Here is a 12,518-nt window from a genome sequence, read left to right as displayed (position 1 = left end):
TCTTGCTCCTTAGTCATATTTTGAGTTCCTAGAGATCTGAGACCATGCATTCTTCAAGATTATATCCCCAGAGCATATCCCTGGAATGTAGAAGCTGAGTTACACTGGAATGTACCAGGAATTCAATAAGTGTTTGTTGAATGAATAGAAGAACATTTGTGGTAGGCCCATAGTGTGAAGTATTGTGTAGTGTAATAGGCAAGGTAGATGTGGTTGCTTCCTTCACAATCTAGTTGGATAGCCAGGATGTCTATAGGTAAAATGCCTTTTGTTGTCGGCTGGGGATTATGTATTTTACTTTTTTCTACTGTGTGTATTGGTTTCAGGCACATGACGCAGGGCTTGGACATGTCCGGTGTTTTCATGGAAATGGTGAAGGCGAGTGCCACTGTAGATATTGTTCAGAAGAAGTTGGTTTATCTGTACATGTGTACATACGCCCCCCTGAAACCAGATCTGGCTCTTTTGGCTATTAATACGCTGTGCAAAGACTGTTCGGATCCCAATCCGATGGTGCGAGGGCTGGCATTACGGAGCATGTGTAGCCTTAGGTGAGTACTCGCTTCCCTGACTGTTTATCAGTGGCTGATGTATTCAGGAGATCATGGGGCACGTTTTCAATGGTGATAATCTACTTGAGCTTCGTAATACTAGGGAAAATGCTGTTGTAACCTGAACTCAGGTTTTCAGCCATTGCTTAGGCTTAAAAAACTATGTCATATGATTACATTAAAGGGAGTTTTCCATCCTCACTGAAATAGTTTTTGGTTTTGGGTAAAGGTTTCTAAACAAGTCAGTAAATATAGATAATATGTAGATAATATATTTTTGCTGCCCCTGGAGTACTATTCCAAATGAAAAATCAAGTCTGACTTTTTAAGTTTGGCAGTGGCTTTCCCTAATTCTTTATGATGTGATAGAGGTACATTCAAACATCTACTAACCCTCTTGTTGAGTGAATAGGGGCTGAAGTATGTCAAAACTACTATTTCAAGATCTGGCTGACTCCAGGATGTGTTGCTTAGGATGCCTGGTGTGCAGGAATATATCCAACAGCCTATTCTCAATGGCCTGCGAGATAAAGCTTCATATGTCAGGAGGGTGGCGGTCCTTGGTTGTGCCAAGATGCATAATCTTCATGGAGACTCTGAAGTGGGTAAGTTTCAGTGTAATCCATCATGATCAGTATTTATTTGTGTCTCCATTATATGTATGGTTTTGTAAAAGATGACATGACTTTGGTAGAAAATAGTAATATGGCCCTACTTCTGTACTTGCCTCTTTAAGTAGAAAGGCTGGTTTGGTATTTTTTGACATTAGAGAAGTCTTTTCTTTGGGGGCCCAGGTGAGATCCATTGGATTAGCTACTTAGAACAGTATGGAGATGGCAATTTTTTGCCTTGCACTTTGTTATTGCCTTTGTTATTTTTGAGGCAGAGAAGGTCAGCTTTGTCTACCTGGAGTTATTACTCTGGTTCTATTCCTGAGACTCTGAAGCTGTTCTTTATCTGTGATCTTTGTGCTCTTTTATAGACGGTGCTCTGGTAAATGAGTTATACAGTTTGCTGCGTGACCAGGATCCAATTGTGGTTGTGAATTGCCTGAGGTCTCTAGAAGAAATTCTGAAACAGGAAGGAGGTGTTGTCATCAACAAGCCCATCGCCCACCATCTCTTAAATCGGTTTGGTTGCCTCAGTGCTCTTTTTGTTATTATGAGATCTGCATCCTAGTGGGATCTTGACGTGTTAAATTAAGGAGACATCTTTTTTTTTTTTTAATTGGAGTTCAATTTGCCAACATTTAGCATAACACCCAGTGCTCATCCTGCCAAGTGCCCCCCTCAGTGCCCATCACCCGGTCACCCCAACCCTCCACCCACCTCCCTTTCCACTACCCCTTGTTCGTTTCCTAGAGTTAGGTGTCTCTCATGTTTTGTCACCCTCACTGATATTTTCACTCATTTTCTCTCCTTTTCCTTTATTCTAAGGAAACATCTTGAACAACTTCTTTAGAGTAGTAAAGTCAACCATCACTATTAACTTTCTTGTATTTCACTGAGAGAATTTCTTTTATTTGTCTTAGATTCTTTTGATTATATGGAAAGATGACAGAAATATCCTGTGGAAATAGGTTCTGTCCTCCTCTACAATCATTATGTTCCACCAAACGAAGCATTTATGCTGTCTTAAACTGTAAAAAAATCAGGATCTAGGTATAGTGATCATGGTCTTTGGCCTTGGATAAGTGAGAATTTGTACTGTAAACTCAACTCAGACCTTAAAGCCTATTTTGTGTAAAGTTTAAATAGTACATAAAAAGAATGATTCTTTTATGGCATAGACTGTTTTGAGAATTTCCTCCTTGTTGTGATGAACAGATGACTGGTGACATGGCATTTGCATGCAGATGGTCCTAGTTTGGTTGCTAAAATAACACTTTTCTTTTCTTTTTTGGCTAGAATGCCAAAACTGGACCAATGGGGCCAGGCTGAAGTATTGAACTTTCTGCTACGCTATCAACCCCGCAGTGAGGAGGAGCTGTTTGACATTCTCAATCTGTTAGACAGCTTTCTCAAGAGCAGTAGCCCTGGTGTGGTGATGGGGGCCACAAAACTCTTCCTAATCTTGGCAAAAAAATTCCCCCATGTACAAACAGATGTGCTTGTGCAAGTCAAGGGACCTTTGCTGGCTGCCTGTTCTTCAGAGAGTCGTGAGCTCTGTTTTGCTGCTCTATGTCATGTGCGTCAGATCTTGCATAGTTTGCCCGGTCACTTTAGCAGCCACTACAAAAAATTTTTTTGCTCCTACTCGGAGCCCCACTACATCAAGTTACAGAAGGTGGAGGTGCTGTGCGAGCTGGTGAACGACGAGAATGTACAGCAGGTGCTAGAGGAGCTCCGAGGGTACTGTACAGATGTGTCAGCCGATTTTGCTCAGGCCGCCATCTTTGCCATAGGTAGGTATCTGCTGCCTTTTTTCCTTTTGGAGAGCTTCGACCAACCAGAAAGCTGTGGAACCATAGAGAAGAAAAGGGAATGAATCTTGCATCAGAGACAAATTACTGTGCACCAAAGAATAGGGTCAGTGACCGCAGAGAGGAGTGGGGGGAGGTTTTTTTCTTTGTCAACACTGGTGTTGCCATATCTTCTAAGATAGAGAACACAGATAACTCAAACTAGCGTACTTAAAATTTATATTGCTTTTGTTACCCAGAATGTTTTCCTGTATATCATCTTAGCACCATCTTGAGAGGCAGTCAGGAAAAGTGGACAAGTATTATCACTTCGTTTTAGAGATGAAGAGACCCAGAAACAAAAAGGTTATTAAATTGACCAAAAGGTCATGTAGTTCCTGACCTGGGGTTGGAAGTCGACTTTCCAGACTCAAAGTCCTATGTCAGAGATGTCTGGGCAGCTTAGCGGTTGAGTGTCTGCCTTTGGCTCAGAACATGATCCTGGGATTGAGTCCTGCATCGGGCTTCCTGCATGAAGCCTACTTCTCCCTCTGCCTGTGTCTCTGCTTCTCTCTCTGTGTCTCTCATGAATAAATACATAAAATCTTAAAAAAAAAAAAAAGTCCTATGTGAGTTGGCCAGTTGTTTATTGAGCTTCTACTACGAGCTATGTATTGTGCTAAGTACAGACCAGTACAGAGTAAATCCTAAACCTTACAGGCTTTTTCATACTACTCTGTCTGGAATTCAAAAGGCCACAGTGACTCACAAAAGGAAAGCAGCCGGGGAGTTACGTTTTGTTGGAGGGCTTCAAGTGGCAGAGGAGAGGAGCCCTTATATTAGAATAAAGAATGATTATTTTCAGGAGCAGCAAGAGAGAACAAAGAGGAGAGCAGAGTCTCCTGTAGTCAGGTGACTGCTGTCAAGTGTTCCTGGCAGAACATTGCTGTGTAGATGATCTGCAGCCAGCGATGCCTCGTATCTAGCTGCCACATAAATACCTTTGTTGCTGAAAGTTTTCAACCTTGTTCAATGGAAAATTCAGTTTTACCAAACTTAGGAAACAGATTGTTATTTAATCAAGCAAGAGGTAATTTTTTTTTAAGGGTATCTCTGGTTCTCTTTGTCTTTGATGGGAAGTTTTTTAAAAATGAGGTGCTAGGATTTGACTTACCACTTTGCTCTTCTCTCTGTTTCTCCGTAGGTGGTATTGCCAGGACCTACACAGACCAGTGTGTGCAGATTCTAACAGAGTTGCTGGGGCTTCGACAAGAGCACATTACCACAGGTAATGGCTGGCTACCCTTTGAGCACTTTTTTTTTTTGGGTCAATTGCTTGCCCCATAGCAGTTGCTTATAAAATATTTGTTGTTGAATAAGAGCTTTAAACTTTTCTTTGCATCATCATCTGTTGCTATCAGAAATAGCATAAGGTCTTAGATCCAATAGGTAGAGGGTCTTCAGGTTGCCATAACTCTACAAGGCTGTTCTGTAGATAATGAAGGGTACCAGAATGCTCATGCATGTTAACTCCCCACCTTTACTTCTCTTTTTCCTTTATGTCAGCAGTGGCTTCTAGGGCTGGGACTAGGGTGAGGCAAGCAGGGTCCCCAGGATGTAAAAATTTAAAGAGGCACTCACTCTCAGGTTCGTGCAAGTGCTAACACTATGTGTCTTCTTAAATTTTACACCCCCAGTGCCTTGTTTGCCTTACCCTAGTCCCAGCCATGGTAGCTCCATTTATACTGTCTTTAGAATAGCATTCAACAATAATATGACCTCACATTTGCTTTACATTCTATAATGTGCTTTTGCACATATTAGCACATTTTGCATATATTAGCTCATTTATCCTCATAGCCAATCCAATAAGGGCAACATTCATTTAAGAAATTATTGCCCATGTCCAACATTTCTCAGGTAATCATTGACCACCCCTCCAACACGCATTTTACAGAAATTCAGTAGCAATTACAGTAGCAATCTAGTCTGAATATGTGACTTCTTTTAAGATTCCTTTCTGCGTGGAGCCTCTAATCGTGTGCTCTTGTATCCTGAGCTGTGTTTTAGTGGTGGTGCAAACTTTCCGAGACCTGGTTTGGTTGTGTCCTCAGTGTACGGAAGCTGTGTGTCAGGCTCTGCCCGGCTGTGAGGAGAACATTGAGGATAGCGAGGTAGGTGGTAATTCTGCTTTACTTCAGGCAGAGGAGAAATGCTTGGGACCCTGCTCTGTAAAATGGAATCTAATTCTTCTCTCACAAATGCTTTGATAGTATTGTTTTCTTGAACTGTTTTGAGTTCAAGATTTAGACCATGGTGTTTTCAGCTGGAATGAGAATCAGAGTCATTGGTGGATATTTGGGCCTCACCGCAGGCCTACAAACTTTCAGGAGTGGTAGACCTGGACGGTAGTTTTTGTTTTTGTTTTTAAAGTTTAAAATTTTTTTTTTAACTTATTTATGATAGTCACACAGAGAGACAGAGAGAGAGGCAGAGACACAGGCAGAGGGAGAAGCAGGCTCCATGCACCGGTAGCCCGATGTGGGATTCGATCCCGGGTCTCCAGGATCACGCCCTGGGCCAAAGGCAGGCGCTAAACCACTGCGCCACCCAGGGATCCCAAGGTTTTTAAGAAGCTTCACATATGACCTCGATTTGCACTCTAGGTTAATTACTAGTTTCATGAAGTGGTTTAGAGGAATCTTTCAGTAGCTTCCATTGGCACATTAATAAAGCCCAGATTGGGGCAAAGGTCCCCAAACTGAGGAAGCCTTAATATATAACCCACACAGGCTCTGGGAGTTTGGAGTCTCCTTTTGTGTAGTAACATTTTATTCCTATTTGTTGTAGAGAGTGGAGTCAGGGTGCAGGGGATCGATACAATGCAAGTTGAAGTAAATAAAAGATTATACCTTTGCTGCCGATGTTGCAGGGGAAGCACAACCTGCCATTGTGTTTGGGACAGCCAAATGTTGAGCTCTTACTCCTTTATTCCCCAGGGGAAACAGGCACTTATTTGGCTCCTTGGTGTCCATGGAGAAAGAATTCCCAATGCTCCCTACGTGTTAGAAGACTTTGTGGAGAATGTGAAGTCAGAGACATTTCCAGCGGTGAAGATGGAGCTACTGACTGCACTGCTGCGCCTTTTCCTCTGCCGACCTGCTGAGTGCCAGGACATGCTGGGGCGTCTGTTACATTACTGCATAGGTAGGCTCTTCAGAAGGAAACTGTTCTTGTCAGATAGTAAACATTCTGACAGCTGACCCTGTTTGGTAAGTCATGTCTGGGACCCAAGAAGACAATGTTAATGATGTTAATGTTCTCTAGGAGTCCCCCCACCCCCACCCCGCCATGTGGTTGGCACAGGGTAGAAAGAGTGTTTTTGTTTTTGCTTGTAATTAACTCAGTCTTTGTCTTAACCTCAGAGGAAGAAAAGGATATGGCAGTACGGGACCGGGGTCTCTTCTATTATCGCCTTCTCTTAGCTGGCATTGATGAAGTGAAGCGGATCCTGTGTAGCCCTAAATCTGACCCTTCTCTTGGACTTTTGGAGGATCAGACGGAAAGACCTGTGAATAGCTGGGCCTCAGACTTCAACACACTAGTGCCGGTCTATGGCAAAGCCCGTTGGGCAGCCATCTGTAAATACCAGGGGGCAGAGCATCGGGGCCCAGAGCTTCCTAACACTGCATCCTTTGCCACCTCAGGTAAAAATAGTTCTTACTTTATATCTTGTCGTGAAAATTCTTTACTTTTTGCAATGACTGGTAGAAAGTAGAGTACCCTAGCTACATCTTAGGCTGTTGCCTGAATTTGAAGTCTTGATGGGCAACAAAGAAGTTCTTCATTGGTTATTTCAACCATTTATCTGAAGATAAAAGTCACATTGTGTACTTTTGGAAATCTAGATAAAAACCATAGTTCATATAGATTAAGAAGATCTCTTATACAAGCTTTCTGCCTCTTTTAGGTCCCCTGATTCCTGAAGAGCACAAGGAGACAGTACAAGAACTCCCAGATTCTGGAGCCCTCATGCTCGTCCCCAATTGCCAGCTTACTGCTGAGTATTTTGAGAAAACTTGGTTTAGCCTGAAAGTTGCTCATCAGCAAGTATTCCCTTGGCAGGGAGCAGTCCATCCTGACACCCTCCAAATGGCCCTACAAGTAGTGAACATCCAGACCATCGCAATGAGCAGGGCTGGGGCTCACCCGTGGAAAGCCTACCTCAGTGCTCAGGATGACACCGGCTGCCTGTTTCTAACAGAACTGCTGTTGGAGCCCGAGAACTCAGAAATGCAGATCTCTGTGAAACAGAATGAGCCGAGGACAGAGACACTGAACGGTTTTATTTCTGTATTAGAAACTGTGCTTGGAACCATTGGAGACATAAAATCCTAACAGATTCTTGCTGCCTGTCCTAAGTGAGATAGTAGCTATCAGAGTTCTAGTTTTTCTGATTAGAATTGCTTGAAGTCCAGATATTATCAAATGCAAAAGAGAATGGACAATCTCAGAATCAGGATTCTTATGTTTTTGTCCAAAGACAATTGACTTCTTCCTCTCATACCTCTAGGTGAATGACCCCATTTTTCCAGGTGTTGTTGAAAAGGTTAATGTTGGTAAGGGGATGGGATGGGGTGAGGATAGGATTTGGATTCTTTTCTAATCCATTTTAGGGATTGTTTTAACTAATTAAAGATGCTCAATGTTTATGGAAACTGATGAAGTCATCATTTGTGTGTGTGTGGGGGGGGTCATCTTTTCTTCCCTGTGTTACTGCAATAAATTCCTCACTGGTGTCATATTTCTAATCACACTTTTCAAGGCCAGAGTTCAAAGTAGCATCCAAAGTGACTCTTTGGTGTCCTGTCTCACTGCTCGTCCAAACACCGTTCTTGAAAAAGCAAACCACTAGCATTCCTTGAATGCACAAGGCTCTCTCACCTCTGTGCTTTGGTACCTGCTTTTACTTATTGGCTAGAACATTTCCTCACCCTCCTATCTTCTTTCTTTAAGTACCATCTAGTCCTTGTCTTACAGTGTTCTGCTAAGTCATGCACACTGGAAGTCATGAGCTCTTGCAGGAAGTTTTCTGTGACCCTTGCTGCTCTCATTATCGGTCCTGTTCGGGCTGTCATGGCATCCAGGGCATGTGTCTAGTAGTACTGGTGTAATGGTTTCCTGTCACTCTTCTCTGCTTTCAGTTGCATTCAGACCTGCCCACATTTCATACATTAACTGATGCAACTTAAGAGCAGATATAATAAAATGATTTAAAGTATAGATAGTGAAATGTAGATAACCAGAGGATCTACAACAGGGAAAAATGGAAATAACTACTTAAGACCAACGTGGTTGGTGATAAGGAAGTACGCACATGTTCAGGTCTAAGAGCCTACATAATTGATGCAGTAGAGCCTCAAATTTAGCTCCGTAAGTGATTTGACAGTCAAGGTGAAGAGAAATAGGTATATAACTGTCATCAGAGGGAAGAAACTTTCCAATATTAATTTTTAAGATTTTATTTATTTATTCATGAGAGACAGAGGCAGAGACATAGGCAGAAGGAGAAGCAGCTTCCTGGCGGGGAGCCTGATGTGGGAGTCAATACCAGGACCCTGGGATCAGGACCTGGGCCAAAGGCAGATGCTCAACCACTGAGCCACCCATGTGCCCCATCAATATTCATTTTTAAAAGGAATCTACATGTAGTTTCACATAGGTGGCACTAAGTGATAAGTACAGGATTCTTACAGAAAATTAGTAATGGGTTTCTCATGACTTACAGGGTTCTTTAATGAAAATGGAGAGCATAACTTTAACATGGAGCTTAGCGAGGGCATTTCTTCAAGAACTTAACGATAACATGATCCAAATGTCATCTAGCTTAATTCAAGGACTTTTACTATGTAGGTACATAAATGGACTTGCATACCTTTAAAAGATTTTTTCATGCATTACTTCTCTCAACTAGGCTCTTAAGAGTAGATAACAGACAGCATTGAATTTTCTGGCAAGGGCCTGGATTTTTTTTTTTTTCTTTAAAGATTTTATTTATTTATTCTTGAGAGTCACAGAGAGAAAGGCAGAGACACAGCAGGAGGGAGAAGCAGGTTCCCTCTGGGGAGCCCGATGTGGGACTCGATCTCAGGACCCCAGGATCACCACCTGAGCCAAAGGCAGATGCTCAACTGCTGAGCCACATAGGCGTCCCAAGGGCCTGGATTTTGTGAGTTGTTTTACCCCCTGGATAATTTCTAAGGACTGTGGTATTCTCCTTTCATCTCCACAGTCTGCCACATAGTGATGACTCAATAAATATTTATCAAATGAATGTAAGTAATTAGATTCTGATGGCGTTTTTGGATTGGTGTTCGAAGTAAGTTTTCTTATATTGTATCAACCAAACAAAATAATAATGGGAGTCCATCTAGGTTAGGGTTTTTCAAAAGTGGTATTAATGGGGCAGCGCGGGTGGCTCAGCTGTTTAGCGCCACCTTCAGCCCAGGGCCTGATCCTGAAGACCCGGGATCGAGTCCCACGTTGGACTCCCTGCATGGAGCCTGCTTCTCCCTCTACCTGTGTCTTTGCCTCTCTCTCTCTCTCTGTACCTCTCATGAATAAATAAATAAAATCTTTTAAAAAAAAGTGGTATTAATGACTTTCAGGGCCAGATAATTCTTTGTCATGGAGGATTTTCCTGTGCACTGTAGGATGATTATTAGCGTCTTTGGCCTATACCCACCAGAAGCCAATAGAACCCCCAGTTATAACAAAAATGTCTCCAGACATTGCCAAAGGTGCCCTGGTGGGACAAAATCACTCCCTATTGAGAATGATCTCAATCATGGGTCCTTAGGGATTACATTAGAGAGATCAGAACAGCTTTAGAATTGCTCTTTTCCATAGTTTGACTTGTTTGGTTAAGCCATAAATGTCAATTAGGTACTCAAAGAAATAAAATGGAAGTGTTAAGTGCTGCCAATTTAGAGTTATAAGGCATCAGGATATAAATGGTGGAGATTAAGTAAATTGACTTTTTTAAAAATTAAAGACTACAATAAAAATGTTGACCTAAAGAAAATTAGGTATGGCTCAGTAATTGAATAAATGTTACTAAAATGATCCCAGCTATTGGAGCTTTTAAAAGATTAAGTCCTACTTGGTTGTTTTTCTGTAATGTATGGGGGCATAACAGAATATGAAACTGTTGCTTTTGAAAAGTGTACTTTTAAAATGATCTCAGTAAAGCAACAATTCCTCTTAACTGTAGCCTAGTTTTGCTAATTTAGAAATTAGCTCTCTCTAGCCTTGGCAGACATATGCTTTGATGATGTGACATAAGTAGATGCATATTTTTTAAAAATCCTTGAGGGTAGTTGATATTGTGCTTTTAGGAAAATGGCCTTCTAATGTCTATCTTGGTTGGGAAATAGTATGTAACACATGTAATGGGAGCCTACTGATGACCGTGGTGCTTTAGAACATTGCAGAAGCAATCATTTATGTAGTTCCTGACCATAATCTTATTGCTATGGACTATTACATGCCTCCATTTCTTCCACCCCCCTTCTTGAATGGGAGTTCGTTACAATTATTCTATCTCTTTCTCATATATTGGGTATATGAGAAAATATACCCAATATAAAATAATTTATATTTTAGTTAGAGATTTATACATTGAGAGGAGTTGTAGCCAAGGATCCTCATTCACAGGCAAACATGGTGCAGATGACAAGGCTTTGAGCCAATGATAAAAAGTGATGAGGTTTTTGAGAGCAGGATGTAAATTGTTATGGCCACAGCAGCAAAAGAAGCAAGTGATGGTGAAAACATTCTGGCCTCATTTTTCAGTACTAACTAGACTGGGAGATAGTACTTGAACTGCAAGAGTGAAGGATATGTGGGCCGTGGGAGAAGGGATGGGACAGTTCTCAAAGATGCTATAATGAAGGCTCACATTGTCCAAGAGAAAGTATACTTTCATTTCCTTAGCCTTACAACGTTGATTCTATAAGGTAATGCTAAGAATAGATAAGATAATGTGGAGATCAGATTCCAGAGCTGGCATTTGTCTATAAGCACACCAGTTGTGAAATGAATTACTGTGGGAAAAGGTTTATTATTTGAGGTAAGATGGCTTGATTTTAAATTTCTATTCTGCCACTTAAGGATGCCACTTACCTTGGGTAAGCTGTTTAACACCAGTTGGATAGTATCTTAAAAACCTTTTGTTTCTTTTCATATGCTAATTGGGGAGTATGTCATAAATTAATTTGTTGGAATCCTTAAATTTTTAGTAACTGACTGTAGTGTGAAAGGAGGGTGGCCCAGAATTATCTCCAAAGGACCTATGTACATTGGAGATCTGAAGCTTACCTAGTAGAAACTGAAATTTCAGCCCTAGTGACAGATGAGAAGTGAAAATGGCCCTTTACATAATTTGTTTCTTGTCCCAAAGCAATTTATGATCATTTGTTTCTAGAATAGAAAATAGAAGGTTGGCTCGTTTTATTTCGCAAGTAGAACTTTTATTCTGAACAACTGCCTTAGAGTGCTTATGGTTGAATCTCTTATCAGCTCACCCGTTCAGAATACTCTGGAAGAGCTGATAGGTTTGAGAACTGACTCTCAAATCCAACATCTGGGTATAGCTACATTAAGAAGACAGCCACTATAGGTAAGTGTCTAATCATGAGAGCTCATAAAAACTGGTGGAGTCTAACCCTGTTAGGAGAATCCTACTTACTCCTGTTAGAGAGTAAATCCCAGTTCCCCTTCATCCTGGTCCTCAGGGCTTAGGCTAACTGGAAGACATTTAACATTTACTACCTGTGAGAAACTGCTGGATCATTCCACACATTATCTCATTTAATCCTCGTAATTTCCCTGTGAAATACTTTGTATGTTCCCCATTCCCAATTCCTCAAACACTCAAGTTTTTTCCCCTACCTTGTCAGCTTTCATATATCCTATTCCCTCCTGGAATGGTCTTATTTCTCCTTTTTTGCCTCATAATCCTTACTTGTCCTTAAGAGCTCATCTCAGATGTTACAACTTCCAGAAGCCTTCCTAACCCTCTAGGTCTGATTCCCCATTGCACACTGTAATCACACACTGTATCTCAATAAGCACAAGAAATTATTCTTAGTCATGTAATATCTGTCGCTCACACTGAAGCGTAAGCTCCAGGAAGACAGGAATGTGTCTGCTCCATTTTCCTGTGTTATTTGTAGTTCCAGGCATAGTTCCTTATCCATAGACACTCAGTAAATAAAATGTCTAATTATGGTAAATAAATGCCATCTATCGGAGTTGTATGTTTGTCTACTATCATTTCAAAAACTTCTTTAAGTTACACCATACACAAAACCTAACAGGAAGTATTTCTAAAGGAAATTGCCCAAGAAATTCTTCCTCAGCTCTCTTTCGGTTCTAAATTGGTCAACAATAAAAGTTATTCATTAATCTTAGGTGCTGGCTAGGGTGTGGTACTAAAAAAAGGAACTGAAAGTCTCCATAAAGTCGCCCCAATTTGTGTAAGTGAGCTCTTCAGAGAAGTCCCA

General features: G+C 41.2%; 1 protein-coding gene across 6 annotated transcripts in view; it reads left to right on the top strand.

The window, feature by feature from the left end:
- The window catches only part of AP4B1 (adaptor related protein complex 4 subunit beta 1), a 31,699-nt gene extending 24,025 nt beyond the window's left edge, over positions 1 to 7,674 (top strand). For all 6 annotated transcript variants that reach the window (XM_055312346.1, XM_055312347.1, XM_055312349.1 and 3 more), the window contains 9 exons: positions 327 to 551; positions 1,026 to 1,156; positions 1,534 to 1,681; positions 2,459 to 2,955; positions 4,157 to 4,240; positions 5,023 to 5,126; positions 5,952 to 6,159; positions 6,378 to 6,659; positions 6,923 to 7,674. In XM_055312346.1, the coding sequence (XP_055168321.1) occupies positions 327 to 551; positions 1,026 to 1,156; positions 1,534 to 1,681; positions 2,459 to 2,955; positions 4,157 to 4,240; positions 5,023 to 5,126; positions 5,952 to 6,159; positions 6,378 to 6,659; positions 6,923 to 7,350 (2,107 nt within the window). In that variant the 3' untranslated portion in view covers positions 7,351 to 7,674. The remainder of the gene's footprint in view (positions 1 to 326; positions 552 to 1,025; positions 1,157 to 1,533; positions 1,682 to 2,458; positions 2,956 to 4,156; positions 4,241 to 5,022; positions 5,127 to 5,951; positions 6,160 to 6,377; positions 6,660 to 6,922) is intronic.
- Positions 7,675 to 12,518: the final 4,844 nt, after the last annotated feature.

This window comes from Nyctereutes procyonoides, unplaced genomic scaffold (genome assembly GCF_905146905.1).
Source record: "Nyctereutes procyonoides isolate TBG_1078 unplaced genomic scaffold, NYPRO_anot_genome, whole genome shotgun sequence".
In the NCBI taxonomy this organism is placed as follows: Eukaryota; Metazoa; Chordata; class Mammalia; order Carnivora; family Canidae; genus Nyctereutes; species Nyctereutes procyonoides.
The sequence above is the reverse complement of the archived record's forward strand: the minus strand, read 5'-3'. Positions and strand labels throughout refer to the sequence as shown.